We start from the raw sequence: 27,013 nt of genomic DNA, 5'->3' as shown, positions 1-27,013 counted from the left end.
ATAGAATTCCCCTCAAATAGGTCATTCAAACTTGCACTTGGCAGAGGACCCAAGCCCGCTAAGCCGCAGTGATGGGAAATAAACAAATCACTCAAACCCTTATCAGTTAAAAAAAAAAAAGAAAGAAAAAAAATGGATTAATTTTGACTCTCCTGGTTTTCAACCAAGAGGATATTTATGGTGCATCTGTCAGGTTGTTGTTCCAGCTCAGTGAGCATGGCTGACATTGGGCAGGATTTGACCGCACGCCACAAGTAAATGTGTGTGTGGGTCCAGTCATTTTAAATCTTTTTAAAGGAGACGTTGTGGATTTAAAACTGTTCTCTCAAAAATGATGTCCCTTCAATTTTTTTTCCATTTTGAAAATATACTCATCATTTCCTGATGAAATTGGCTGACTGAGTTGTTTAATTGCGCACTTGATGGCTTTACAGGCAGCCCAGAGACTCCAGACACAACGATTTGTATACAAAACATTTAAAAAGTCAATTTTCCATAATAAATAAGAAAAATAGCAGCATTTGGCTACCTCAGCAGAAAAACCACCGGAGGTCAGCAAAAGCACACTTTTCATTGTTGATAAATCACTCCCAACTTTCCAAATGGCATTTTGAAATCAATAAAACACTTTTTCCTCCTTACGATAATGGAGTCAATCAGTGAGTAGCAAGCTTTTTATGTGCTTAAATGTTTTTTTTTCTTTTTCCTTCCTTGCTGCAATTTTGACAGTCCATCAGTGGGAAGAAGTGGCCGCATAGACTGGACAAATAAGTTGGGACACAGTCCAGCCAGTGTCATTCAACATATGAAGAACCAGCCAACGCGACACTCTGCTGATGCCATCACGCAACAGGTCTTTTACAGCCACACACTCAGTCACAATAAAACGTGAGGATGGCGAACCCAAGTGTTCAAAAATTAAATTTCATGTCATATGTCATGTTAAACAATTTCGACAACTTATTCTTCACTCCGCCCCTTGTTCTCATTGTCTTCAAAGTAGTGCATCTAAACTTAAGGGAAAAAAACAAGAGGCGGGAGCGAAGGAAGCGTGTTATGACTCAGTCCAGTGGCCCCGTCCACCCTCTCATTATTATCGTCGTCATGTGGTGATGTAACGCGCAGATTGCGTCGTGGCCCCTAATATCAGTCACAATATTTTATTTTTTAGAAACCCAGAAAAGACACAAAGGTAATGATCAAATAAAATGCCGTGTCGATCATGACGCTGTGCTCCAAAACGATTACTACTTTTCATTTCGACGCCTCCTCTTATAGCTAATAATAGCCGTGGACTACGCACACACGCAGACTGGAGGACTTATGTGATTCATTAAATGTCTATTTGCCAAAAAGAACTGTTACTCTTGCTCATATCCAAATGTGCTTGCCTTTGCATATGCAGTCAGTCTGTGTATATGACAATTTATAATACTACTGAGGAAAGATAAGCGTATCGCAAACAAATGTCGAGAGTAGAGGGTGTGTTGAATAATGTCTGCTACTTCAGTACCACGGACAGCTCCATAGATTTATTGATAGGCCATTGCAGAAAGCACCCTAATGAAGACGCTCGCTTTACAAAGTGGATGGATGGCTAAACAAAACCATCACTCTTCTAGTGCTTGTCTGTTGACTTAGTGCTCAGATTTCCTACTCTGTGTCAGTGTTTGAACGCAACGTGCGAGCATCCTCTGTGTGCCTGCTCAGCACTCTGAAAAAGAGCAAAATGCTGATTTTTTTTTTTTCCCGAGGCTTGTCAGCATGCAAACACAAAAAGAAAAGCCGCAACATGGAAAAGTTCAAATCTGAAGTGCTATCTGCGTGCGCGCGATGCAGAAAAGAAGACCGACTCTCTCGCACGCGGCTGTGTATGTGCGTGAAGACAAATGAGCTGCGCGCAGAAAACGTAGGCTGATGGCCTCGCTCCTGCCCTCCTTTTCCTACGTGCGAACCCGGCCGCCTCGCCTCCTCTTCCGCCACCTCCTCAGCCTCCACACGCTGTTACATAATGCTCAACTCCTCAGCCCTTTGTTCGCGATCGACGACCACACACTGCATGCCTCAGCCTCGCTCGACGTTAGATGGAGGAACCACAAGTCTCCAAAAGTCAGAAGGGAGGGGTAGTTGGTAACTAGAGCCAAAATGGACACTGCATGCTGCACTATAAGCAGCGAAGCATGTGAGTTGCGGGGCATCATGATCCCCCTCCAGAGCTCCACAGCCCCACCCACCCTGGCCAGCAATGGCCTCCCGCTCACGCCACATTAAACATTTAGCAAGGCACTCTGTCAGCGCGCGACGGCGTCTTTTAGAGCCGGCCAGCTCACGGTGCTGCAGCCCATTTGCGTGTTGCTAGCTTGCTACCCCAACTTTGCCCCCTACTTCCCCTCCCTGACTGACACAGAACCATATGCAAAAGCAAAGTCAATGACTTGGAAAAGGGCAACTATGTTCAGAGCAAGACCTGCATTAATCAATATTGATCCATGCTGTGTGTATCTCTATCCGCCTATACTTATGCAATGTGTGTGTGCGGATGTGTGTTTGAGCAGGAGGCCGCCTTGCTGCTGCAGTCAAGTGTGACAGAGAACAGTTGGACACTCAGGAAATGTGTGAATGGTTGTCTCTCAGCATTCAACTACCTTTATAAGCATTAGCATTATGGTAAAAGTTTACCTCTCAGCATTTATAACATACATGAGCAAGAGTGTGACTGCTTGTCTCGGCATTCACCTGCTTTTACAAGCATTAACATGAGACTGAACATTTGTCTTGCAACATTCAACCATTTTTATACCCAAATAAAATTGGTGCGATTGTTATGCTAGTGCCTCAAAATGTTCAAATTATTTTAAAAGGAATCAAAATTCATATGAATGTCTCTCCGCATTCATTCAAATTAGGTTTCCCACTCATTTAGTGTGAATGCTTGTCTCTCAACTTGCATACAGATTTCTTTTTAATGTCAGTGTGAACATTCGTCTCTTTGTAGTATTCGTGATATGTCAGCATTAAATAAAATAGTCGATTCTCCGTATTAATAAAGCAAAGAACCAAGCCTTACACATGTTCACAGTTTATTTTTTGGGTTGGGGGGGTCATTTCAGCACATCTCGCGAGAACTCCTCCGCTCGGCTCACACGCGCAACTCGCGTCACTCCTCCTCTCAATAGCCCCTCCCTTTCTGTGTGTGCAGGGCTCTGCTCCTCAGACTTGCCTGCCTGTCACTTCGCTTGTGTCGGAAAGCTAGGCTACGCACCCCTCTGTCGGACCACCGCACGGAGAGCCAGCCGCCGTCGAACCCCCACCCCCTTCCCCCGAGGCTTGGGCTTGCCCCTCACGGCACCAACCATGGCGACCACCGGAACGTCCACCCGGTTTACTGACGAGTACCAGCTGTACGAGGAGCTCGGGAAGTAAGCGGCACACACAAATGCACCGTGTTCGTCTTCCAGTCTCCCCCACCCCTGCAACAACCTCGTCTCACTGTAATGCAAGGCTGGCCGGCTTGCAGGCCAACGTTTTCGGGTAGCTTCGGGAGGGACCTCCGGGGCTTTTGCAATATGTCGCGCTCGCTCGCTTGTCCGCCCCCGCTAATGGCTGCAGCTAGACGGGCTAGCCGCTCGAGAGCGCTTGTGTTCGGTCACCAGCCCCGCCGCTATCGCGGTGCTCCACTAGCCGCGTTAGCCCCTCTTCAAAATTTTAAACGCCCCCGAATGTTGGTTCGTGAACATAGACTCAACCACCATTTTGTGCCCTCGCGGAGCCCCCTTCAGCCGCTGACAACCCCCCCCCTCCCCCTTTTACCCCCACCCCTGGCCCAAGGCTTCTTTTTGACAGCTCCGCGCGGGCTCCCTCGTCCGGAGGCTGTACTCGCAAGGCCGATCTCTTCTTCTGCCCCCCCCCACCCAGACCACCACTACCCACCCACCCCCAATGAGCAGCTGCAGATGATTTGTGCTCCCGTGTTGAGTAACGTTACATAGCCCTGGATCACCTAATGAGGAAGTCATGCGGTCCCGGCCGCTTGTATTAATGTTTGCGCCGTAACGCCCCGCGCACCAGCTGTTCCCCCCCCCTGGCGCAGGTCTGTGAACACATCACAGTGCCTCCCTCTCTCCCTCACTTTTTAAAATTGGAGCTAATAATCACGCGCACGTTAAGAAGTGGTGACGCGCGTTTTCTCGGTATTTTGATGACGACATCACAACTGCTGCTGTTTCATCATCATCATCCTCTTCCACATCATCATCACCACCCTTCCCTAAAAAGGCAGCATCAGCCATGTCTTTGCAGATCTCCTATAGTGGCTCTCCTTTAACACTGACCACTGTTTTTTTTTTAACCCTAAAGCATCTTTTCCGCCATCTGTCATTATCATCAACTTGTTTCACGTGGGGCCTCTTGTCAGCCGTCACCTTTCATTTGCTGCTAAATAATTGAAAGCAAGAGGAGAGTGCTGGTGGCGGTGGCGGGGGAGTTGAGTGTGGCGGCGGCGGTGGCAGTGGTGGACGCTTTCATGGAGTGACAGGTCGCCCGAAGCCCCCTCCCCTGCAACAGAGTGCTTGCGCAGGAGATGATAGTGCTCGGAAAATGATGGCGCAGAATTGTGGTAGACCGTGAGGGGGGCGGGGGGTGCAGTTTCCATCTGGGGTTCGTGTGGAGAATAAACATTGGGCAGTATGATTGTGACAAATGTAATTCCATCGTAGCATTGTAGTTGCGTGTCTATGGAAGATTAGTATTTGCTCGTCCATGAGAGGTCCGGTTCATTTCATGGCGGCGGCATGGTGCGGAGTGGTTAAATCCTGACTTAAGCTCAACGACAGCCCTTCGACTGTCTACAGTTTGGTATGATCAAATTTGAGCCAGGAAAAACCTTGAAAGTTAAAATGCAATGTCCCTCCAAAAGTTCCTAGATCCGATGTTAAAGTTTTCATACTAGTTTTTGCTGTCCTTATGTTGAGAGTTCACCAAGCTTGGGATGTTAACTCAAGGTTAGCAGCGTAATTCTTTTTAACCCTGATAAAGCAGCCCAGAACTGAATTTTGCATGTGGACCTGATAGATAAAAGCTATAATTGCAATTGTTTCGGCTTTTAGGAAGTTTTGGTTCGTCGAGTCTATTGTGAAGTGCCTATTTCATAACACTGTGGTCTTGTTTTCATAGGGGAGCTTTTTCAGTGGTGCGCCGATGTGTCAAGAAATCCTCCGGGCAGGAATACGCCGCCAAAATCATCAACACCAAGAAGCTATCTGCACGAGGTATGCTAACACACACTCGCACAGAAACACACGCATTACATCTTTGCTCTGTTTGTCGACTTTCAACGGTGCATTCAAGCCCGATTAATCCTCCTTGAATTAGAACTCAAGCTCTTAAAGATGTTTTTTTTTTTTAAATATAATCCCTTGTTTCACGCATATTGGTTTGTTAAATGCGAAAACGTGCCAATGTGCCAGCATGTACAGTATTTGTGTGTTGGATGTGCCTTTAAGGGGTGTGACCTAGTGAGAGATGTCAGGAGCCCGATTCGCTAATTGGCCCAAATGAAATATATTTGAATGATTATAAAAGAAAGCTTCAGCCATATGGAATCGGTTTTAACTGTAATTTCACTGAATCCACTCAGATCATTCCGGTTGGAAATGTTCTGTCCTTAAATCGTGTCGCACTGCCTGCATCGAGATGCGTATCAAATAGTCTTTTATTGGAGGGATGCACACCAATACAAAACGGCATTGTGACTCTCGCGGTCTTGTTTTTTTGTTTAGATTTACTTGTTTTGAACAGGCAGACTGCACTTTGACTGCATTGCATCACGCCACAAAGAATTTGAATATTTTGCTTAGTCCGTTCAAACGTCGTTAGCTCGCTGACCGTGTCATTCAGAACAGATGAGGGTGCCATTAAGGTGGTGCAGGTGTACCTAATGAAGTGTCCAGTGAGTGCCGCATGTTTCAACGCAGCGCGCTTGTGTCCATAATTCCGAGGCGATATCCAATTCAATCACAAGGTCTTGTGTGTGTGTGTGTGTTGTCGACAGGGCTTGCGAGGATGAAATAAAAAACCGCAGCGGTAGCGGCGGAGGGGCAGGATGTGAATCAATGTAATTGTTGCTGTGGCGTCTTTGCGTAGCACTGCAGCTCTCGGGGCCTGAATTTTATATGCCGCCGCATCGCCGCGCAGCTCCACGCCCACGTGCGTGCACACACGCCTGCTGCTGCCATGCTGTAAGTGTGACGCGGACTTGTGTGGCACCTCCCCTGGCAAACCTAATTGCCCCCCCCAACCCACCACCACCCAATTAGGCTTCTTGCGAGCATTAACACACAGACGCACGTCTCCCTTTGTTCTCATCAAGTCCGTCGTTCACTTGTCTTCCTCGTGGCCTCTCTCTTGTCTTGCTGTAAAAGGGGGATTGAGGCTAATCCACTTATGCTAAATGTATCTCGTCAAACACTAAGACCCCACAGATTCCATAGGCGCCTCCCCGTTTGCCCTCCCGTCGTCTGACGGTATGTGTGCGCGTGAAGTAACACGAATATAGCATGCATCTCCGCGTGCATGTCGCCACAGTTACTGTTCCATCTCTGGCGTCCAGCGACGGCCATCTTGGTGCGAGGCTGGGCGATATGGCCTTAAAATAAAATCTTGTTTAAATTGTTTGCATAAAGCTAAGTCAACTTGCCTAAGGCAAAGCTTTGTGGTTGTTTTATCTATACAACCTAATCATCGTCTTTATTTAGGTTTGGTTTGACGCTAAGCTTTAACTGGCAGTGGCATTAAACAGCTTGAAGGCTCTTTATTGAAGAATCGTTTACTATCTGCAAAACTGCTGCTTGTTGAGTAGTAAGTTATTTTCACTGTCACCATAAAGCTAGTATCGGAAATACTCCCTTGCTAGTCAAAGTAGAAATGTAAAAGTTGTCATGTCATTAGTATGCTCAGTCAACAGGGGATAGTTTTGCCTCACGGGCATTATGCACATTTAGAGTTAACAGTGCTCCTTGTCGCTCTCACTTGCACAGTTCTGCAAATAAGAAGAAAAGTGTGCTTGCTTCAAGCTGTTCGCCACTCCCAGTTAAAGCGTACTGTAAAACCAAATGAACTAAACAGCGTGTATTTGAAAACAAATGTTTAACCAGACCATGTGATTTCATTTCGCGAGAGATTGTTAGCTTAATGCTAACGTAACACAAAGCCATAGACAACAGGCTCATGAAAGTGAGATGTTTTGTTTTCCAATGGTTGTTGGAGGTTTCACCCTATTATTAATTGATTTATCAAATATTTTGGTCCTCATTCAATGATGCTGGTGCACCTAATATTTTGTCTGGTGAGAGTGGTTTAGAAAGGGCAGATCATTGGCTCGTCGCAGTGGGACATCAAGGTGAAGCGGGACACACAATAGAGTCAAGTGGAGAAACCGACACACATGCATACACACACATAGCAACGCAGCGTGTGCGGCTGCAGTGACATGCACCTACACGCACTACGGCAAACACAACATGTACTAGTGACTCCCAGGCAGGCTCTGCATGAGGATTTGACTGGTAGGGTTTTTTTTTTTTGGTTTTTCTTTTTTTTAGCCTGATGGGGCAAGTGTGACCTCACGCGTGGCCTGGTGGGTAAGTCTCTCAAAGCTCTGGTAAACACTGCAGTAATCTGAGGAGAGGAAGGGGGGGGGCTGAGCAGCGAGGCAAACGGAAGCGATGGAAACAGAAAGGAAGTGCTGTTAAAGACTCAAGATATTTTTTTCTCTGTACTTTCTGTGAGCGCTTTCTGACTAAAGGCATTCAGGGAGGCACATCATTTCCATGTTTGGCGCAGCTTCACAATCCAGTAAAATCCCAAAAATGATTCAGATGTTTGCGTGTTTCCGAAATAATTATGGTATATGGGGAATTTTTAAAAAATATTTGCCAGAATCATTTACACAATTTTTGCTCAAAAGTAAATCGGGCGCCTCCGATTGTCCGTGATGTAAGATGGCTGCGGGGCCCGCCCCCTGGCATCGCAGATGGCCAATTAGAGAGCAGCAGGAAGTGCCAGTGTAATTACCCTCCATCCCTCTCTTTTCCCCATCTTTTACCCCCCCACACACACACACAACAAATAGGGGAGATTGAATGAATTAGTGAATGCTGCAATGACACTGCACCACGCGGGACACACACACACACACACACACACACTCAGGGGAGCGTGTGATCCTCTTCTAGCAAATGGACGCTGCGTGTAATCCTCCCTCCTTCTCGCTGTCGGTCTCGGCGTCCTGCGTCAGCGGTGTAATTAGGCGGCGCTTCGGGTCTCTCCCTCCATCTCTGGAAATCTACACCTTGCGGGGAGGAAGGCAAAGAAAAAAAAAGAGAGACAGCTTCGAAATAACAGACTGCGGCTTTAAAAGCTCTCCGACACAGCAACAGGTCGGACGAAGCGAAACAAAGAAGCCACATGACAGCTGGAGAGTGCGGAGGAGTGGCTCTTGTTTTATTTTTTATTTTTCATACCACACCGCTCTTATTGCGCCCCTTTAAATATGCTTGTTGTCTCCCCCGCAATCGGTTCAGGTGATCGACTTGGCGTACGAAAGTGAACGCCTGACAAGAAGCGAATGCAAATATTTGTGTGCGGAGGCCTTGGAGGGGCACATTTAGCTGCAGCGTATAACATGCACACGCCTACTCTGACTCATACCGGATCCGGTTACCCCCGGTCACCCGTCGCTACATGTTTTAGTGGTAACATCTCAAGCCGTCACAGGCAGGAGGTCATTTAAAAAAAACTCGTGTACAGTGAGCCCTCGACAGGCACCTTACAGGAATAGCAAAGAAAATCTCAAGTCATGGACACGCCCCCTTATATTGTGAATTATTAATGCCATTTGTTCGACTATCAAAGTGGAAGGGGCTCAGAGGGGTTCCCTGATGCAGTCCCACCTTCACCTTTAATTCTTTTGTCACGCCCGCAGCATGCTTGATCACAGTCCTGCAGATGTCATGATAGTCCTTTCCGAACATCGAAAAAAATGTGAAAGGAGTTTTGCGAATTAGTAAGGATTTATTGTGCTCATGTTCATACAACATACAAACATAGAGCAAAATCTGTAAAATCCTTAAGCCTATGTGTGCGCGCCTTCCCATCCAAAAAGTGCAAACACAGCAATATTCCACATGGGGACGGTACACGCCCTCATTAATTTCCACTTAGCGTTAAATGAGCTTAAATGAGAGCGCACGTTCAAACCTCCGCTTCAGTGCACCTTTTCCTCAGCTGCATGATTGCAATATTAATTATCTGCAATATTTGCCTTTACGCACGTGAAATATGTCACAAGTAATATCATCTCATCTGATGTTTATTTGTTTAATAGTATTTTAACAGTCGATGAGATTGTGTGAAGTAAAACCCTCCATCTTGTCTCCTCAGACCACCAGAAGCTGGAGCGCGAGGCTCGCATCTGCCGCCTCCTCAAACACCCCAACATCGGTGAGTTTGCTCCAGTGACTCGCACACCAAATAGACGCCTCGCCTCTAATGGAGATGTTAAAAGGGCAAGGAAGGAGGAAATGACTAAATCAATGACACCTTTCTGGTGGCGCTTGTCGCTCACGTCCTCGTGTCCCACTTTTTTTTTTTGTCCTCCTTTCCTGTTTTCGCTCGATGGATTTTTGCTCTTTCACTCTCGGTTTTGACACATTTTGGCACGGCTGCGTCGAAAGTTAGGACAAAAGAGGGCACAAGAAAGAGACAGATGGAGAGACGCGAGCGAGGAGAAGGAGACAGATGGAGGAAGGAGCGAGAAGATGGAGGAGGAGAAGGAATGAGCAGCCACTCTAGTTTCTCGCCGCGGGGCCAGCCATCCTACTTGGCCATATTATACAAGTGATATTTTTTTTTACGTAACCAAAAGCCTCGATAGGCTGACACAAGCCCTCCGCCATGTCTCGGCCTGGCTGTCGGATGGCTGCGTGTGGCTTGAACGATACCCACTTCACACAATTTCAGCTTGGATGGCGGGAGCTGTACCAGCGACGTCATAGCAGCGCAGTGAAAGAGGAGGAAGTTGACACGGCAAACGTGCTAAGCACTTGGAACAAAATCGAATAAGCAAGCTCTGTAACGACTCAAGGGGCAAGCTGCCAAAACCACAAAGACGTTCATCAGGTTTGAAGTCTGTAACATGCTAAGTCTGTGTCCAGACTTAAACCCTACAGAGAATGTTTTACCCGCTTGACTGGAGTCAAAAGTACAAGTCCTAATTTAAGGAAGTTTTGTTGTTACAGACAATTTATTGTGTGGAACCCGTGTACGAATAATAGTGTCTCCTCTCGAAGTGTGAATTGTGCTAATCCACAAGTGTGAACATAACAGTCGCCCTGCATGTGTCTTTCAGTGCGACTGCATGACAGCATTTCAGAAGAGGGCTTTCATTACCTCGTCTTTGACCTGTGAGTATATTGTGAATACACACACCCGCGCACACACGTTGACATTTTGTCCATGCGCGTGACTGCGGCTTGTTTGTGTATGCTAAGCGCACGCTCTCCCTGCTAACCTTCCCCCTCGCCCCCTCTACTCCCCCCCCCAGGGTGACAGGAGGGGAGCTTTTTGAAGATATCGTAGCCAGGGAGTACTACAGCGAGGCCGACGCCAGGTACGCACGCGCGCTTCATCAATGGCGTCATTTATATTTCATGCCCGCCTCTCTTTTATAGGCCTTGTAAATTCAACGTCGCCATTCACGATGACAAATGAGGCGTTTCCGAGGCCGGCCCGGGGCCACCCTGTTCGCGCGCGCTGGCCGCCTTGAATATATTTCGCCACGCTTTCCTGCCATTTTGGTTGACATTTAACTCCTCGAGTTTCCTCTCCCGCTGTCTGGGTGGTGCGCAGCTTAGAGAGTTTGCTGGACAACCCGATTAGCGCTTTTTGTGTGTCCCTGCACACCAGTAGGGAGTTTAAGATACAACCCTCCTCCCCCCCGCACCCTCTTACATTCGAATTAGGCCTGAGCCGCTGTTCTCCGGCGACCTTGCCGACGCTGACCTTTTACAGAGACGTGACACAAACACGAGCCCGGAGCACGGGGACTCGCCGAGGCCTGACACTGCAATCCGCGTAGGGCGGTCGTAATAAGGCGATCGGGGCTGCTGGCCAGAGGGATTTTTTTTCTTTCTTTTTTCTTTCTTTTTTGTCCTCACGAGGCGAGTGTGAAAACGCGGAATAACGGCAGCTTGCGCGGACGCCCCCGTTATTAAGATGGCTTCCCACACGCGTTCCGGGAGTATCGATTGTTTAAACTGCAGCGCCTGTGTTATGTCTCCGAGGGAGAACGCCTTGTTTGCTAAAGGCTCGTTACGCAACTTAGTGCAGAGTGCACTCTTTCTTCTTGCGTTTGGACATGATTTCATGCGCATTACCGCCATTAACGTTGCGGCCCATTATGGTTCATTGCGCCCGCAGTTGCGCGAGTGAAAACTCCCATTCTTCGATTTCTTTGAATATTTGACAAATGCGAAGTCATGCATCTGTGAGATGAACATTTTTGTTTTACCGCATCTAACGTGTCTCTTTGGCCCTTTCCCCCCCCACCCCCTCCCCCCACAGTCATTGCATTAGTCAGATCTTGGAGAGTGTCAATCATATCCACCAGCATGATATTGTGCACAGAGACCTCAAGGTGAGTGGCTGCCCGTTTCCGTGACAACCGCACTCTCTTACACACGCACGCACATGCACACACACCTCTGCTCGTGGCCATGGCAACACACAGATGGCTCCCGGTTGCTCCATCGCTCGCTTTCTATGGCTCGTCTTTTTTTTTTTTTTCCCCGTCCTGCTTTTTCTTCTTCTTCCCTTTCGCATCCGCTGGTTCATCCTCCATATTTGTTCTCTCAGTTGATGAGTCATGGCCACGTGACTAGCGCGCATGTGTGTGTGCATGCGTGTGTGTGTGTCACCTATGGCAAGGAAAAAAACAAGGACACACATACACACATTACACTGACGTGGGTGGGTGCTGGCGATATAGATGAACCCCTGAAGTTGCCAGGACAACTCGAATGACATCACGCCACCCGCGGAGTGAGCGGGGGGGAGGGGCTTAGTGTCTCGTCGGCGTGCTGATTGACTTACACGGCTCCTTTTGCCTGTCAACCTACTTTGAGACGATGATGACAACGTGGCCTCGAGTAAGGATCGTTAAAATAATAATAATTTTGCGGTTAAAAAAAGTGATTTTTTTTTTTCCTCCCCTTGGAGCGCAACGCTATTATCCCAATGCGGTCTGGTCGTCTGATTTGTTGGCCTTTTATCCTGAGTGGGCTTTTACCGCAGGCCCTTTATGTCCTCCTGCCCAAACAACGGCCATTTAGAGCGCCGCCACACTCGCCGCCTCTCGCTAAGTACACTTTCCATTTAGCATGCCGTCTACGGCGCTGCCTAAATAACTCCCCGGTGGTTTCTATGGCGACGGGCTCACATCCATATAAGGCTGCTGTTGCGGCTGCTGCTGTGGAGATTCTCAACCCACCCGTCCGCTCTCCGCTCGTGCCCACCCTTTTTTCTTGCGCGCTCTCGCACCTTTACCGCCCCCAACACACACACGCACACACACACACACACACGAGCCACATTGAATTCATCAAATATGTTTGAAAAATGGCTTCGGTGGAGAGCGGCTGTCACTTGCTGTCTCTCACAGTCTTGATCTTCTGTCCCGCATTCTGCTTCACCATGTGTGTGTGTGTCTGTGTGCTCCTTCCCCAGCCTGAGAACCTGTTGTTGGCCAGTAAGATGAAGGGAGCTGCAGTGAAGCTGGCAGACTTCGGCCTGGCTATTGAGGTGCAGGGAGACCAGCAGGCTTGGTTTGGTGAGAAAGCACAAACGGAAACGCTCATCTCGGCAATGCGGGGCATCAAAAAAAACAAGCTTGCCCAGTATTGTTCAAGACACACGTGAACACATTTTCATAAAAGATGCAAATGGATTCATCCTGGTTGAATATGTGTTCCATTTAAATGACATGTAAAGTAAAAAAATGAATAAATAAGTTGTATATTTACAAGTCGTATGATAAGTTGCAGTCTAGTCAGGAGATTTAAATGCCAACGAGGGCCCCGGTGACCGCGTTGCACGAGGAGCATTTGATCAAAACTTGGTGTGAGCAAATTGGTGTGAAAGTTTGTTTCTTCACGCGTGCACACACACACTGATTCCAGTTCACGCTCAGTTCACTGTGTCTTGGCGCGGGGCCGAGCGGCCAGCATTTGGCTGACTTTTAAGCACAAGCCAGATGATTAACGGGCGTTCGCTTGTGACTCGGCGCCGTCATAATCTGGCCTTGCTTTAGATTCCGGGAGGGTCAGCGAGGTAGTACGACCCTCCCCCCCCTCTCGCTCCTCAGATAAGCACAGTAAAATATTCTTGATGAGCAATAAAAAGATCTTGCTTCGTTGTGTCCGCTGACATTTTTTCTTTTCCCCCTGTCTGGCAGGCTTTGCGGGCACGCCTGGCTATCTGTCTCCGGAAGTCCTTCGGAAGGACCCCTACGGCAAGCCCGTGGACATATGGGCTTGCGGTGAGTCGTCTTCCATGAGTAATGGCTTTTAATTTTGCAGCGACAAGATGGTTTGCTTGCTCCGATGACGTTAAATGGGGACAGCATGCGACCAGTCACCAATCCAGCCCAACAACAAGCGCACGCTTACTTACTCTGTGATCTATGCTACTAGCAATGAATGCATTACTTTTAAATTCCATCTATCAATTTCATTCCCTTTTAGCGGCCACAATTCACGAGTGGAATTGTCACTTTTAGTTACCGCAATAGATTTTGGTGTAAATGACTGTTATTTATCGCGCCGCTCTTTTAGGGACTTATTGATCAAGTGTCTTTAATCAAATGAAGGGATTGCATCTAACAGTGCTTCTCCGTTTTCTGTCAGGTGTTATTCTCTATATCTTGTTAGTTGGTTATCCTCCATTCTGGGATGAGGATCAGCACAAGTTATATCAGCAGATCAAAGCCGGAGCCTACGACGTAAGTGTCCGCCGTCGTGTGTAACGGGGGAGACGTTGCGCGGGTGCAGTGCAGGGCTTTGCTAAGCATTTTTGGAATGTTTAATAGTGTCCAATTGAGCATTGGTCCAAAGCTATTGATCCAGTCAGCCTCCCTGACGCATTGCAGAGGCGTGTGTGGTCGCTCGCTCTGTCTAAAAAAAAAAAAAAAGATCCCCCCACAATGCGCACTCAATTTAAATTCTATACATTTGAATGTATATAAATTCACAAATACACATTGCATCGGTTATTAGTAACCACTTGTCATTCTTTTTAGTTTCCTTCTCCCGAGTGGGACACAGTGACCCCCGAGGCCAAGAACCTGATCAACCAGATGTTGACCATCAACCCGGCCAAGAGAATCACTGCCGAGCAGGCTCTCAAGCACCCGTGGGTCTGCGTAAGTAACTCTGAATCACCCGCTCTTCGAAATAAAATGTCTGAATGGATGCCCAAGATTTTTTTAACAGCCTTGTTGTATGCGTAATCTTTTTTTCTTGCTCCACCTTTGCAGCACCGCTCCACAGTGGCATCCATGATGCACAGACAGGAAACTGTCGAGTGCCTCCGCAAGTTTAACGCTCGCCGAAAACTCAAGGTACACTTGCTCTATTTTGCATTCTTCATGATGACTTAAAATATGGCCCACAGTCATCTGTAATTGTCTGTCTTTATTTAGCGTTTCACTTCACAATATATCCCGAACAAAGTTCATTTGACTCAGCTAGAAGTTGGTACGCCACCGAGGCAGCTTTGAACAAATCCAGCGCATCTAAAAACATTTCAAAGCCGCCGCGGTAGTCACTTTAATCACATAAGCGTCCCGAGTCACATTTGGAAATGGAACACAGAGAGGTAGGAAGGAGAAGAAGCATCGGCTGCTTTTAATGTCCTCCCTCGCCTCTTCCTTCTCCTGCAGGGAGCCATCCTCACCACCATGCTGGTGTCCAGAAACTTCTCAGGTGGGTGTGCCCTTCGCCCTCTGCTCCCCACGCAGAGCAAGGAGAGTTGGATAGTCGGAGTCCTCCTCACCCCCCACCTCCCTCCCTCCCTCCCTAACACACACATGCACACACTAATGTATAAACATAACGTATGGTAGTAGACATATCGTGTTATTGACTGTATGTGGACACCACTTGTATCTTTGGCCATGCTAATATGTTTCTCCCTTTGTGTGTGTGTGTGTGAGTGAGTGTGTGTGTGTGTCCCTTTTCTCTGCTGCCTGTGGAGAATTTGCATGTTTGCGAGATAGTCTAGATAATCTTTTTTTTTGTTTGTTTTGTTTTTAATGTATATACATAGGGACGAGTGTGATGCCATAAAAACAAGATTAGGATTTTTATCTGAGCCTGCCGCTGAGGATGGCTTGATTTGGGGCCTTTTATTTATTCCATGGGGAACATTTCGACTCCGGGCCTAGGAATCCACGGGGTGCACATCTTTTTTGCTTTCAGTCCAAGTCCACATCTATCCAGCGACGGTGATGTAGTCGGGCTTGAATCCACGCGCCCCCCGTGGCTTCCTAGGCCCCCCCACGGTCAAAAAGTATAATTTTCATAGCCCCTCCCAACTGTAGCGTTTCTCGTCCAATAGTGGGCCGGCAGCATACCAACTCTGCTGCTGCCGCCTCCTCCACTGCCTCACTGGCTCAGGAAGGTACGTCCCAGAAGACACGCCCATCCACCTCCTCTCTAAACTCACTCACTCACTCACACAGACACACGCACACTTTGTTTTGGTTTGTTTCATGGGGCTGGTGCATGGGGCTTCACCCTCCGCTGGCATCTTCAGGACCACACATCTGCATGCGCAAACATTAAGCTCGTCTACACATGAAAAGTATCCACGCATATGTGCATCTCAATAAATTAGAATATTGGTTCAGTGTCGTGGAGATTCTAATTCATTGAGATGTGTGTTAGATGATTGAAGCCATATGGCCCTCTCCAAATGTCACATTTGATAAGTGCAAGGCCTTTAAAAGTGACTTTTTTTAAAACATGCAGATGCCCTTTCCGCAATCAAATGGTTATCCAGTTTGATTTAATGCGACAAAAACACATTTATTGCTCATCAGTTCACCTCTAGAGCACTTTCCTTTTTTTTTCTTTTTTTTCCACATCGACAACTCGCCTCACCTCTCAGTCTCTGCCTCCTCACCCCCCCACTCCCGCCCCTTTCCCACCACACCAATTCCATCCCCAGAAACGAGCCATGTCACCACATCTGACAAGCTCCATTCCGACCTCCTGCTGACCCCCAGACCTCGGGGGCGGGAGGGGATGAGGAGGGGCGATGTATCCTGGGGGCGGGTAACTGAAACTGCAGGGGGCCGGCAAGAGCTGGGTTGGCGTGCTGCCATCGTCGGACCTGGGTTTTCCTGGGGAGGGATAAGACGTGGATGACGGAAAGGGGGAAGGGGTTTCTGGGGAAGTCAGACGGAAGACGGGCTTCCGGATGATTCTCTTGTTCCCCCACCCTTTCCCCCCCTCCTGTGGTCTGTTTTTAGTACTTGCCCCACATGCCGCCATGAAGGAATGCTTCAATCTTGGGCTGAATGTGATTCATTCATGCCCAACTGCAACCCAACATGGACTACACACAACGGCATGGATTGTCTTGAATCGTCGAGTACTAAAATCAGACAGCTCTCATCCCGCCGGGTGGGAATGTGCGCTGAAGGTCGGCGATTCCGATGGTGGCTCCATTAGATTTGAGCGCAGGAACAGTGTAGAGCGCAGCGGGTTCTCCGTCATCGTTGTCTGCCACACGGGAGGGTCTGCTCTGCTCTACACTGCATGAATCAGAGTGCGTATGAAGGCGGATTCAAAAAGGGAGGCAAGTGCAGGTGCGGCTTTGGGAAATGTCTGAATGGTGCGCTGAGATTCTAGCGGGTGCTTGTGAAGGTTTGGTTGTCAGCTGTGCAGCCCTTTAAAGGTTTGCGGGCTCCCTGGACCAAGTTTTGTAAGTTGTTGTTTTTTTTTTTCCCCTCCTCAATATCAAGTTTGACATGAGCTCTCCTGTTGTTTAGCTCTTGCATTTCCTTCCCCACGGATGCTATCACTCATCACTGTGATATACATCACTGATACTCTAAACTGCTTCCTTGCACCCCCTTTTTGCAGACGCAGGGTGTGACAGCTTGAGCATCATGTTGCCTTAATTATTATTATTTATTTTTTGCCTCAATGCCACACGAGTGTGTATTATGTTCCATGCAGGAGTGTTTTGCCTTGCTGCTTCTCGCATGCGCGGTACCTGCGGAACCTTTAAGGTCAAATGCAATCAGTTCGAGACGCCGCAAACGTAATCCTCGTCTAATTTGACTTATTTGGTGGGAAATTTTTTAACTCGCTACTAATTCAACAGAATACCCGTTAGCCGGTTTGTATTTCACATTGACTAAATCAAAGCGAGAGCGAGAGTCATTCCACCTGCGCTACTTTTGGGACATTTGACGTTTAGAGGTTCCCGTGTGTTTTATGGAATGTTCTCCGGAGGCAATATCTTTGCTGATGTGTTAAAACCATCCCGTCCACCCTTCGCCGCCGCCGCCTTCTTAACTTTGGCGAGGGTGAAGGGGGGGCCCCGGATGGCTGAAGAATGCCCTGACCCTGGTTATCAGGAATGTTTTTCTGTGCTTGCTGCATGGCAAGGTTCAGATAAAGACAATTTAAAAGCAGCTAAGAATACAAAGCATGACTTGCCTTTTTCTTTTTTTTGCCATCGTTCAACTCTGTGCCCCTTATCTTTGTTCTGCTGTGTCCACCCCCCCCTCCCCCCCTTCCTTACTTTTTCTTCTGGAAGGTAAGAAACACAAGATTGTTTTTTTTATTTTTTATTTGGGTGTGTATTTTAACATTGTGTCGGTTGAAAGGTGACCAGGGCCCTTTAAGAGAAATCGATGATTATACATTAAGCCAGCTCACGGCTTTCCTTTTAGTTGTGCTGGGGTCCTTCCTTCCAGACAGGAAATGGATTCAGGAAGTTTACACTGCGCTCGGGTTTCTTCTCGTATCCCCAGCTGACAATGAATGGATTATGATGGGAATGGATTGAAAAGAGGTTAGCCAATTTATGTAGCTGAAGGGGGGGGAAAAAAAATCCGCCCGGTCGACACGTTTTGTAGGTTCCACATGGGTGACATCATCCTGTCGACCGTTCAGTCCATGGCCAAATATGAAACTCAATTTTTCTGCCCGTTTCTCTCCCTTTCTATCCTTCTCTTTTTTTCCCCCTTTTCTCCTTTTTGCAGCATGCAAAAGTTTACTCAACAAGAAATCCGACTCTGCTAAGGTAAGAATCCTTTGAATTATTCTTATTGAGTCGATTGTTCCTGTTCCTGTTTTTAGCTCGCGTGTCCACTCATTTTAAGTGGACTCCTGAAAATGCTTCGTGTCCCAAAACTGGATTTTTTTTTTTCCTACCCCTTTGATGTATCAATCTAGTCTTTTTTTTTTTTTTTAAATATTCATATTTTTTCGGAAGCTTTTTCACCGCTTCTCTTTCAAGAAATCCATCTTTGTCCACTATTACGCATCATTCCCTCCTCCTGCCTACCTCTCGTCCTCCTCTTCCTGCCCCTGGGGTCTCTGTGCAGTTAAGTGGTCGAAGCATAGAGAGTTATTGAGGCAGTAAAAAGGATGATCTAAAGGCCATTCTGTGGCACTCACCCGCTCATTTGCCCTGTTAGCTCTCAACAGCTCGCCAGCCTTGACTAACATTAGCCCTCCATTTCCTAAAAGGAGCACCATTCTAATCTGTGTGTGTTCACTTTAAGTGTTTGCGTTCTTGTCCCAGCCTTCCACCAACAACAGTAAGAACAGTATAGTGAGCGCCATCAATGCCCTGAAAGACAGCAACATGGCAACCAACGCCCAGATGGTACAGTAGGCCCGTCGCAGTCTTGTTGGTCCCTGCATTTTAACACCAACCCCCAGTAGATGTTTGAGCGCCATTGTCATCGTGTTTGTGATTGTCGTCCCTGTTCAGCCACCATTTAGAAAGTGTTGCACGCGTCCTCCATAGGCTCCCCCGCTGAGGTGCGCATGTGCTTCCTGAATTCAAAATACAGACAAATCTTAAAGCGCTATTTTTATTTATTTTTTTGTGAGTCTTTCTTTTTTTTTCCCCCTTCCACAGCGCTCACGTTTAATGATGCGTATGATGAATAAAAGTGTAGTACAGGGGGAGATCAGCAAGAAAGGTGAAGAAGAACCAGAGATTGGAAAATACTTGGTCAGCGCGTGCAGCTCTTGTACGGGCAACATTCCGACTAGGCCCGAGCGTTGGCCCTGAAGCTCCTCCAAGCACTCAGGGATGGGAGGAGGGGGCCAACTAAAAATTGGAAAGGAGTTGGTGAGCATATGCATCCGACCTGAGGCAAACTTTGGCTGGGCAACATTCCAAGTAGGCCTGACTGTTCCCTGTAGACTTCCACCAGCAAAGAAAAAAAATGTATGTTGAATCTAATGGTGACCTGTTAGGACATAGAAAAACGTCATAGGCCACCTGGCTCCAACTCCTCTGGGAAGAATTTGTTGGAATTATCTATCAAGTCATCCAGAAGAATAGCATTACCATTACTTTCTTTCCATGATGGGATACTGATGACATTTAAATGTCAGGATGCACATGTTCACCTCGTTTTGACGTCACTGGGTTCAACTCGCCACGCCCAGCTTATTTTTATTCTACAACGTGAGCCCGATCAGTTTGCCAAGTAGCGCATTCTATCCAGTTTGATAAATAACCCTTTCCTAAGCATCTGCTAACGTCATCTTCCACATTTCGGTGCTTGCCTAGCATTCTTCCTCTCAGTAACCTGCTAAACCTGACTGTTGTGTTGCTACGATGTAGGGACTTTTTGGGGGGAGTAGCTGGCAGTTAGCTTAAGGGCTCTAACAGTACATGTGTTCATGTATGCTAGCAGTTTCATTTTGGATATTGTAAATGAAGCAAACTTTTGTTGCCTAGCGTATCAGCATGAATGACTTTGTTTTGCGTGGTAGGAATCTCAAAGCACGGTGGTCCACAACCCTCCCGATGGCATCAAGGTGAGATGCAAGCTGAAAACACAGATGCTTGTCACCTGGAACCGGTTGCAGTTATAACCGTATTTTTTTTTTGACGTTACTTCAGGGGTCAACGGAGAGCAACGCCACCAACGACGAGGAAGAAATGAAAGGTAAGCAAGGTACTCCCTTTTTTGCTTTTTGACTCTCTTTGATTTGCTCTCCCATCCATCGAGGCACGGTTCTTTCGGGGAGACACGCTCTTGATCGTGTCTCTGTACATGTTGTGTGTCTGGCTGCGTCCGTACGCACATGTGCGCGCGTTTGTGTGTGTTCTAGCCGACAGTTCAGCGCTGAGTCTGAGCAGCGCCACCGAGGAGATGCCCCCACTTCTGCCCTCACCTCAAAGCTCACCTGCCAGTAAGTTTGCTTTAAAACAGGAAGCTTTCTGGTGGAGCTAACAAGCAAGACCCCCCCCCTGCCCTCCCCTTAACTTAAACCTTAAAACCTCCCACCCAACACTGTCACTTCTTCCTGCGGTCACCAGCAGCGATTTCGTGCACATTCACTCACTCACCCGCCAAGCTGCGGGTTCCCACTGTTATGGCGTTTTTGTTTTGATACATTTTACGCTTCGGACAACCCTGTGATCAATTTCTTTTGTCTCGGCTTTCGTGATTCCGTACAAAATGAATGCGACGGTTGAGTAAACCGGATGAGGCTGACAGTCAGTCGACAATTTGGATGCCAAGCACAGATGTCAGTCCTCACCCAGCTTAATCCGCCGGTTAATAATTTGGATTTGATCAAGGCCAAATGTACAGACTGGCTTTAATAGCCGAGTTCACTTTCCCCTCACTTGTGCGATGCCGCTGCGTGGACTACAATAATTGGATCTTCCAGCCGAGGCCGGAGCCGCTCCGGCGGTGTCAGCGTGTTCCCAAATCGTGTCATGAAATGTCATCCTGACCAACTCTGGCTCCTTGAAAATTATATGGAAAAAAAAAAAAAATGTTGGGACCCTAACTTGTGTTGAGCCCCCCTAGAATAGTGAGTACTCTCAGCTTTGGCATACACTCCAGGCACAAAGCAATTGAAGCCATCAGGGCCACTGTGGGAACCCTGAAGTGTGTGTGTTTTGAGTGTGTGTGTGTGTTGTGTTATCCCTGCATTTTCCCCTCTTGTTCCTAATGTGACAGCTCCAGCTGGACGACGCCCTCGCTCCCCTTGCACCCACGTGCTTGTGAATCTTTTCACACTCACTCTTTCTTACACTTTATACCCCAAACATGTCTGATTCCTTTCTATATTTGTGTTTGTTGTATTTTATTTTCGGGATGATACGTACCTGCAATACTATTTCCTGCTCACTTGTTGCTAGGCGGACTTCACATCGCATTGCTAACTGCTGTAGGTTTTCGAGGGAGCCGTAGCCTATTGCAGTGATTTGCTACTCTGTATTATTTATAAACGACATAATGTACTGAAGTGAAAGTTAAAAGAGGTCACTGAAGGCACATTTTGCCGATTTGCATTTGGTTTTAATGTAACGACCTTGTGGTTGACAGCGCCACCTGCTGCATGGGCATTATCTTAGGATGTAGCCTTAATCTTGTAACCCACCTCTATTGTATTCTAAGAGCTCCCTCCTAATCTTCCCCCGTCTTGTCAGAAAAAGCTGCACGATCGTCCCCCTCACCCCACCCCACCCTTACCCGCAGGCAACGCCGACGTCGCCTTCTGTCCTTTCTCCTCAGAGGACACTGTTGCGTCGATGCAAGCATTAAGAGCAGAGTGCGCAGGGCCAGCAGTTGCATGACTCGCACGTCATAATCGGAGCCGCACTCATCCTGCTACCAGCTGCCATCTTGCCCTCCCTCTCCCCTTGAATCTATCTATCATTTGTTCTTTCAATTGGCAAATTAAAAACTTGTCATAATCAAAGTTTAAAAGCAAGATTCACTTTGTCTTTTTTTTTTTTTTTAATTGCCAATTGAAAATGGACAGAACAAATGTTTCTCCTGGTGACCTGCTCGTTTTCGAACAAATCTGGGTCTTGCTCTTAACTGCATGGGATGAGCATTTGGATGATTTCCATGACCTCTCCCCAGTGTCTGTCCTTCCATGCATGTGTGGGTGTTGACCATCCATTGTTTGTTTCAGTACCACCGCATGACGTAAAGCGCATGGCTTGGAACAGCACGGGCAACAGCGACTCTGAACTGTCCTGCGCGCCCGCCGCCGCCGCCGCCACCATCGTCGCTCCAGTAGGGGGCAACAACTCTGCCGCTGCTCAAAGCAACGTTAAGCAGAGTAAGAGCACATCAGACACTAACCAACCGGTCGACCACCCGTCTGTCTACCTCTCCCGCCACTTACTAACTCCACCCCCTGCTGGCCATTGTAATGCTCACCAACCACTTCATGCTTTGAAACAAGTGCAGTCTGAAAATGCCTTAACCCCGACTTGAAAGCATATTTAAAAATCCTAACCCTAATTCCAAACCAACACAGGATTGAAATTTCTTCCCCTTTGCTAGCTTGATTGAAACATGAACGCTGGCCGACTGATCCTATGAATTGTGAAGAATACACTTGTCTGAAATGATCGATTCAGTTTATTTGTGGGAGGACTGCATGTTCAACTTGACAATGAGTCGTGTCCAAATACTTTTGTGCATTTCCCGACTGGTTCCCACCGCCTTTGCGTGAGTATAGTTGTGATGTACGGTGGCGCCCTTTGCAGCTGGAGGCCTGCTGGCGATCGTCTGCCAGACGGGATATTGCAGAGAGCGAGTTCAGTTGACACTTGTCTCGCGTTGTTTTCGAGACAAGCGGCAAACTTGTTTTTGCTTGGTTAGCATTTGTCACCCAGCCTGTCCACCCCTGCGTCCTCAGGCCGCAAGCAGGAGATCATCAAGATCACTGAGCAGCTGATTGAAGCCATCAACAATGGCGACTTTGACGCCTACACGTAAGTGACAGCGCGCTCTGTGGCTTTACTACTTACCGTCTCTTAATTCGCACACCTCTTTGCTTTGGTCATTCCCTGCGCAGGAGGATTTGTGATCCCGGGCTCACTTCCTTCGAACCCGAGGCTCTGGGAAACCTGGTGGAGGGCATGGACTTCCACAAGTTCTACTTTGAAAACTGTGAGGTCACATGCATACATTTTATCAAAACAATTTTTTGAAACCCTGACTGTGCATTCGTATTATAATAATATTGGGGGGGGGGGGAAGCTCCTCTTGGGATTTAGTCTTTCGAAATGTCCTTTAGGTTTAGCAGTCACTAGTTGAGAGCAGCACTAACGACCCTGCCGCGTGTTCGATCCCCGTCTGTCCGCATGAGCGCAGTGCTGAGCAAGAACAACAAGCCGGTGCACACCACCCTGCTCAACCCGCACGTGCACCTGATCGGCGAGGACGCGGCGTGCATCGCGTACATCCGCCTCACGCAGTTCGTGGACTCGGGCGGCCGCCCGCGCTCCAGCCAATCGGAGGAGACCCGCGTGTGGCACCGCCGCGACAGCAAGTGGCTCAACGTTCACTTCCACTGCTCGGGAGCGCCCGCCGCGCCACTACAGTGATCAGGTAAGCCTCATGGGACCACGCCTCCACGTTACCTGGCTCCACTTACAAGGGAACCAAGATGTCAAAACTGGGTGGCATTTTCAATGTGCACATCTTTATTTGAAGCTTTTCACGCAAGGGTAAGTCAAGTCAAAACATGAATTAAGCAGAAAAACATTTGCCTTTTTATTTATTTTCATCCCCGGGGCGGCCTTAATGACATCATACCGCCGTCTGCTGTCAACTTAAATGACAGTGTCCCTCCCAATTGATATCCGTTGATTAAATTTTTCTTAAAGATTTCATGGTGACGTTGCGTCCCGGTGTCGTTTGTCCCCTCAGTGGTCCTGAGCCTCCACTGTGCCGGTGGAGGCGTTTTGGGGGGCAGTTTTTTTCCGGCGAGTGTGTTTGGGGGGCCCCAACGCCCCCGCGTGGATCGGCTAGCGCCAGGAGCCCGGCCGGGCCAGACGGCATCCCTCTCCGCGACCACCAACCAACCCCCCGGTGTCCTCCTTTGACCCCGCGGGGGGGCGCCGGCCGAGCACAAGACAACGCCCGGCCCCCCCTGCCGCCCGCCCCCTCCTCCCACGTGGGATGTGATGCATGCATCTTGGCGCCCGCCTGACCGCGGAGGGCGTGTCTTTGCCCTCTCGCGCCTCCCCTCGGCGGCCATCTTTGTTCAGCCCCGCCCGCGCCGAACGAGGCGTCGCGGGGGAGGAGGCGACTTACACTTGTGACAGTTTATGAGTATGAGTTATGAATATACTATGTAAATTATGACTTAGATGTTCCAGAAACCCACCAAAACCCCAGCAAGCATTTATCTCGTCTGTGTAATGAGGGAGAAGCGGAGACGTTGGATTTTGTCGCGGCGTAAAAAGCACTTGTGGCTTATGAAAGGGAACGGGGGAGCGTGTGGACGAGTCTGAGAGGGTGACGACGAAACTTGATATCATGAAGCACCAAAGTGTAGAACTTTAGGCGTTTTGCGTGTTTTGACCGTTTTCTCACCCCCACACTTTGGAAAGCCGATTTAAGCTCGTGTTGTTTTAAGAGTTCTGTGACGAGCCTCGTTTTATTTTTTGTCCTGTTGTGTTTGTCTGACTGGCTACTTTTTAAAAAGTGCTTATTAGAAGGGAAAAAGAAATCAGAAGAGGGATTTTTATCGTGAATTTGTCCTGTCTTGTCCGTATGCCGCAATGGGGTGGATGGGTTTGATAATGCGGCAGATAGAGGGCGCCGCTGAGAAAGGGACTGCCTCGCATGAGGCGATCGCATGCGCGCCCTGACCGCCTCGTCCGTCCTTCGCCTTCCGGTCTGTTATTTTCCTGTTGGGCCTGGTTTGTTCCTTTTCACTGTGTAAATACAGTGTGTGTATAGATGTATGTAGAAATGTGTATCATATGTACATGCATCCTGTGCACCTCAGCAGTTTCTTCGAGTTTGCAGGTTTCCATTCAACATTTTTTTTTTTTTTCTGTTTTGGGCGGCCCAAAGTTTTGTGTCCTACCACTTTTTAAACGTCATAACGCGCACGCCTGGTGCTGTTTGACGTATCCGCCCCACAACTGAATGTTGTTTGATTTGCACCTGCACCACTCTGTAGTGTGGCCCCCCCCACCCACTGCAATGTTTTCATCACCCCACTGTTGTGAGCCACACCACCAAAAAATCTTGTGTGATTTGAGCTCACCCCACAATGTTGTGATCCCCATCCAACACTTAATGTTGTAATCTGCACACGCCTCACAATCTTGTGTGATCTTCAGCCACCAAAGTATCTTGTGTAATCTTGACTGCTCCCATCATCACATTGTGTTCCACTTCACCCCAAAACATTGTGGTCTTCTAACCCCCCCCCCCTACAATGTTGCGTGATCCCCAGCCATCCCATAATTTTGTGATCTTCACTTGTCCCACAGTGTTGTGTAATCTACACTCCCACAATCTTGTATAATCCTCCCATCTGTCCCACACTTTTTTTTTGGTGATCTGTACCTAACCCATAATGTTGTGGTCCACTGCTTTAGTCTCCTCCCGTCCAATAATGTTGTGATTGTTATCCGCCCTACAATGTTGCGTGATCTGCACCCACCCAACTGCGTTAGGTGCGCACACTCCACAGTGTTGTCATCCAAACCAGTCCAAAATGTTGTGATACACACTGGCCCAAAAAGTTTTGATCAGCACCCACTCCACAATGTGATGTGTTCCATTCCCACAGTGTTGTCCTCCAAACCGCGCCGGAACATTGTGATGGACACCGCCTCATTATTTGGTGTGATTTGCACTCGCCCCACAATGTTGTATGATCGGCATCCCAGCCCACAATGTTGTGTGCTCTTCCCCCCCCCCCCTCCTCAAGCTTAGCACTTGTCTGCCCCTCCTGAACTTTGATGTTGCCTCCATTCTCTTGGCAATGTTTTGTCAGTGGCTGTCAATTTTTTGTCTTTTTTTTTTTTTTTTTAATTGCCAAGTTGCCAAGCTGGAGTTCTGCACGCGACCCGCAGGAAGTTGGGCTAGGAAGTGATTGCGACATACTCACACACATGCACGTATTTCATTACGATTGCAACCGAGAAAAACGACCTCTGGTGGTTTTAAAAAGAATTGTGCCTGCTCTGTTCTGGACGGGTGGGGGAGTCTCTAAAAGAGAGAGCGAGCAAGAGCACTAGTTACTATTATGCATGTTTCAGTTACGCATTTCTACCATGTACCTACCTGAATGAGGACGGAGCTCTACTAGTGTTAATAATATTATGACGATACTTGCATCTTTTGAGATTTCCTCCATCTCAAATGTTGACTAGGTGACATGATAAATAAACTTTTTTTTTTTAAATCAAAAAGAAAAAAAACAAAGGTAAAAAAAGGATGCCGGAGCCGACGCTTGGTATGAGGCCCTCGATGTTTTTTCCCCCTGCGTTGTTTATGGTATGATATTTGGGCTGCGCTTATTTTCTCCCTTTGCCCTTCCACCCTCCCCGCCACCCTTACCTTACCTTTCCTTACCTTACCTTACCCAGCCTTCACGCGGACGCTGGACTTTTTTTTTTTTTTTTTTTGCATGATCATGATGTACAATGAAATAACAACCATTTGAATTGACGACTATAAAGTGTTTGTCTGAGTGTTAGTTGGTCTTCATCCTAGCTTTGTTATTCTTCAGACTTGGATCTTGAAAGTATTTAATAAAAATACTATTTCAGCACCCCGCTCCGGACCCGCCCGCCTCATTTGCGCTGCCTTTGCTTCTTCTTTTCAATCACAATGCCTTTGACATGCTTTTGTCAAATGATCGGGAATTATTGAATTATTTTTACATCCTCAGACACGCACTTAGAGAGCGCT

General features: G+C 47.8%; 1 protein-coding gene and 1 long non-coding RNA gene across 16 annotated transcripts; one reads left to right on the top strand and one right to left on the bottom strand.

The window, feature by feature from the left end:
- The first annotated feature begins 3,179 nt into the window (after positions 1 to 3,179).
- LOC119138036 (calcium/calmodulin-dependent protein kinase type II subunit gamma) lies at positions 3,180 to 25,801 on the top strand. Of its 15 annotated transcripts, none has more exons than XM_037277719.1 (23): positions 3,181 to 3,419; positions 5,173 to 5,267; positions 9,439 to 9,498; positions 10,406 to 10,460; positions 10,601 to 10,666; positions 11,620 to 11,692; positions 12,781 to 12,883; positions 13,508 to 13,591; positions 13,959 to 14,053; positions 14,351 to 14,473; positions 14,588 to 14,671; positions 14,993 to 15,035; positions 15,670 to 15,732; positions 18,332 to 18,372; positions 18,877 to 18,960; positions 20,088 to 20,132; positions 20,218 to 20,263; positions 20,430 to 20,510; positions 22,254 to 22,403; positions 22,989 to 23,064; positions 23,148 to 23,242; positions 23,447 to 23,683; positions 24,005 to 25,801. In XM_037277719.1, the coding sequence occupies exons 1-22, from the start codon at positions 3,355 to 3,357 to the stop codon at positions 23,677 to 23,679; spliced, it is 1,860 nt and encodes a 619-aa protein (XP_037133614.1). In that variant the 5' UTR covers positions 3,181 to 3,354; the 3' UTR covers positions 23,680 to 23,683; positions 24,005 to 25,801. The 15 variants fall into 15 exon arrangements, with proteins under 15 accessions (XP_037133623.1, XP_037133614.1, XP_037133613.1 ...); XM_037277718.1 differs by having other exon boundaries at positions 20,218 to 20,272; XM_037277728.1 differs by lacking the exons at positions 23,447 to 23,683; positions 24,005 to 25,801 and adding an exon at positions 23,332 to 23,433 and having other exon boundaries at positions 3,180 to 3,419; positions 20,218 to 20,272; positions 23,148 to 23,293.
- Positions 7,923 to 12,254, bottom strand: LOC119138041. The gene is made up of 2 exons (XR_005101074.1): positions 11,758 to 12,254; positions 7,923 to 8,347 (listed from the first exon to the last, which is right to left on the bottom strand). It is a non-coding gene; the product is annotated as an uncharacterized LOC119138041 (long non-coding RNA).
- Positions 25,802 to 27,013: the final 1,212 nt, after the last annotated feature.

The sequence above is a fragment of the Syngnathus acus genome, chromosome 19 (genome assembly GCF_901709675.1).
Source record: "Syngnathus acus chromosome 19, fSynAcu1.2, whole genome shotgun sequence".
Classification (NCBI taxonomy): Eukaryota; Metazoa; Chordata; class Actinopteri; order Syngnathiformes; family Syngnathidae; genus Syngnathus; species Syngnathus acus.
Note: the sequence above shows the minus strand (reverse complement) of the source record. Positions and strands in the feature narration are given on the sequence as shown.

Coding starts and splice junctions, on each gene's coding strand:
- LOC119138036 (XM_037277718.1), top strand. CDS start 3,355: ATGGCGACCACCGGAACGTCCACCCGGTTTACTGACGAGTACCAGCTG. Junction 18,961..20,087: donor TGGCAACCAACGCCCAGATG/GTACAGTAGGCC, acceptor TTTGCGTGGTAG/GAATCTCAAAGCACGGTGGT. Junction 23,065..23,147: donor GGCGACTTTGACGCCTACAC/GTAAGTGACAGC, acceptor TTCCCTGCGCAG/GAGGATTTGTGATCCCGGGC.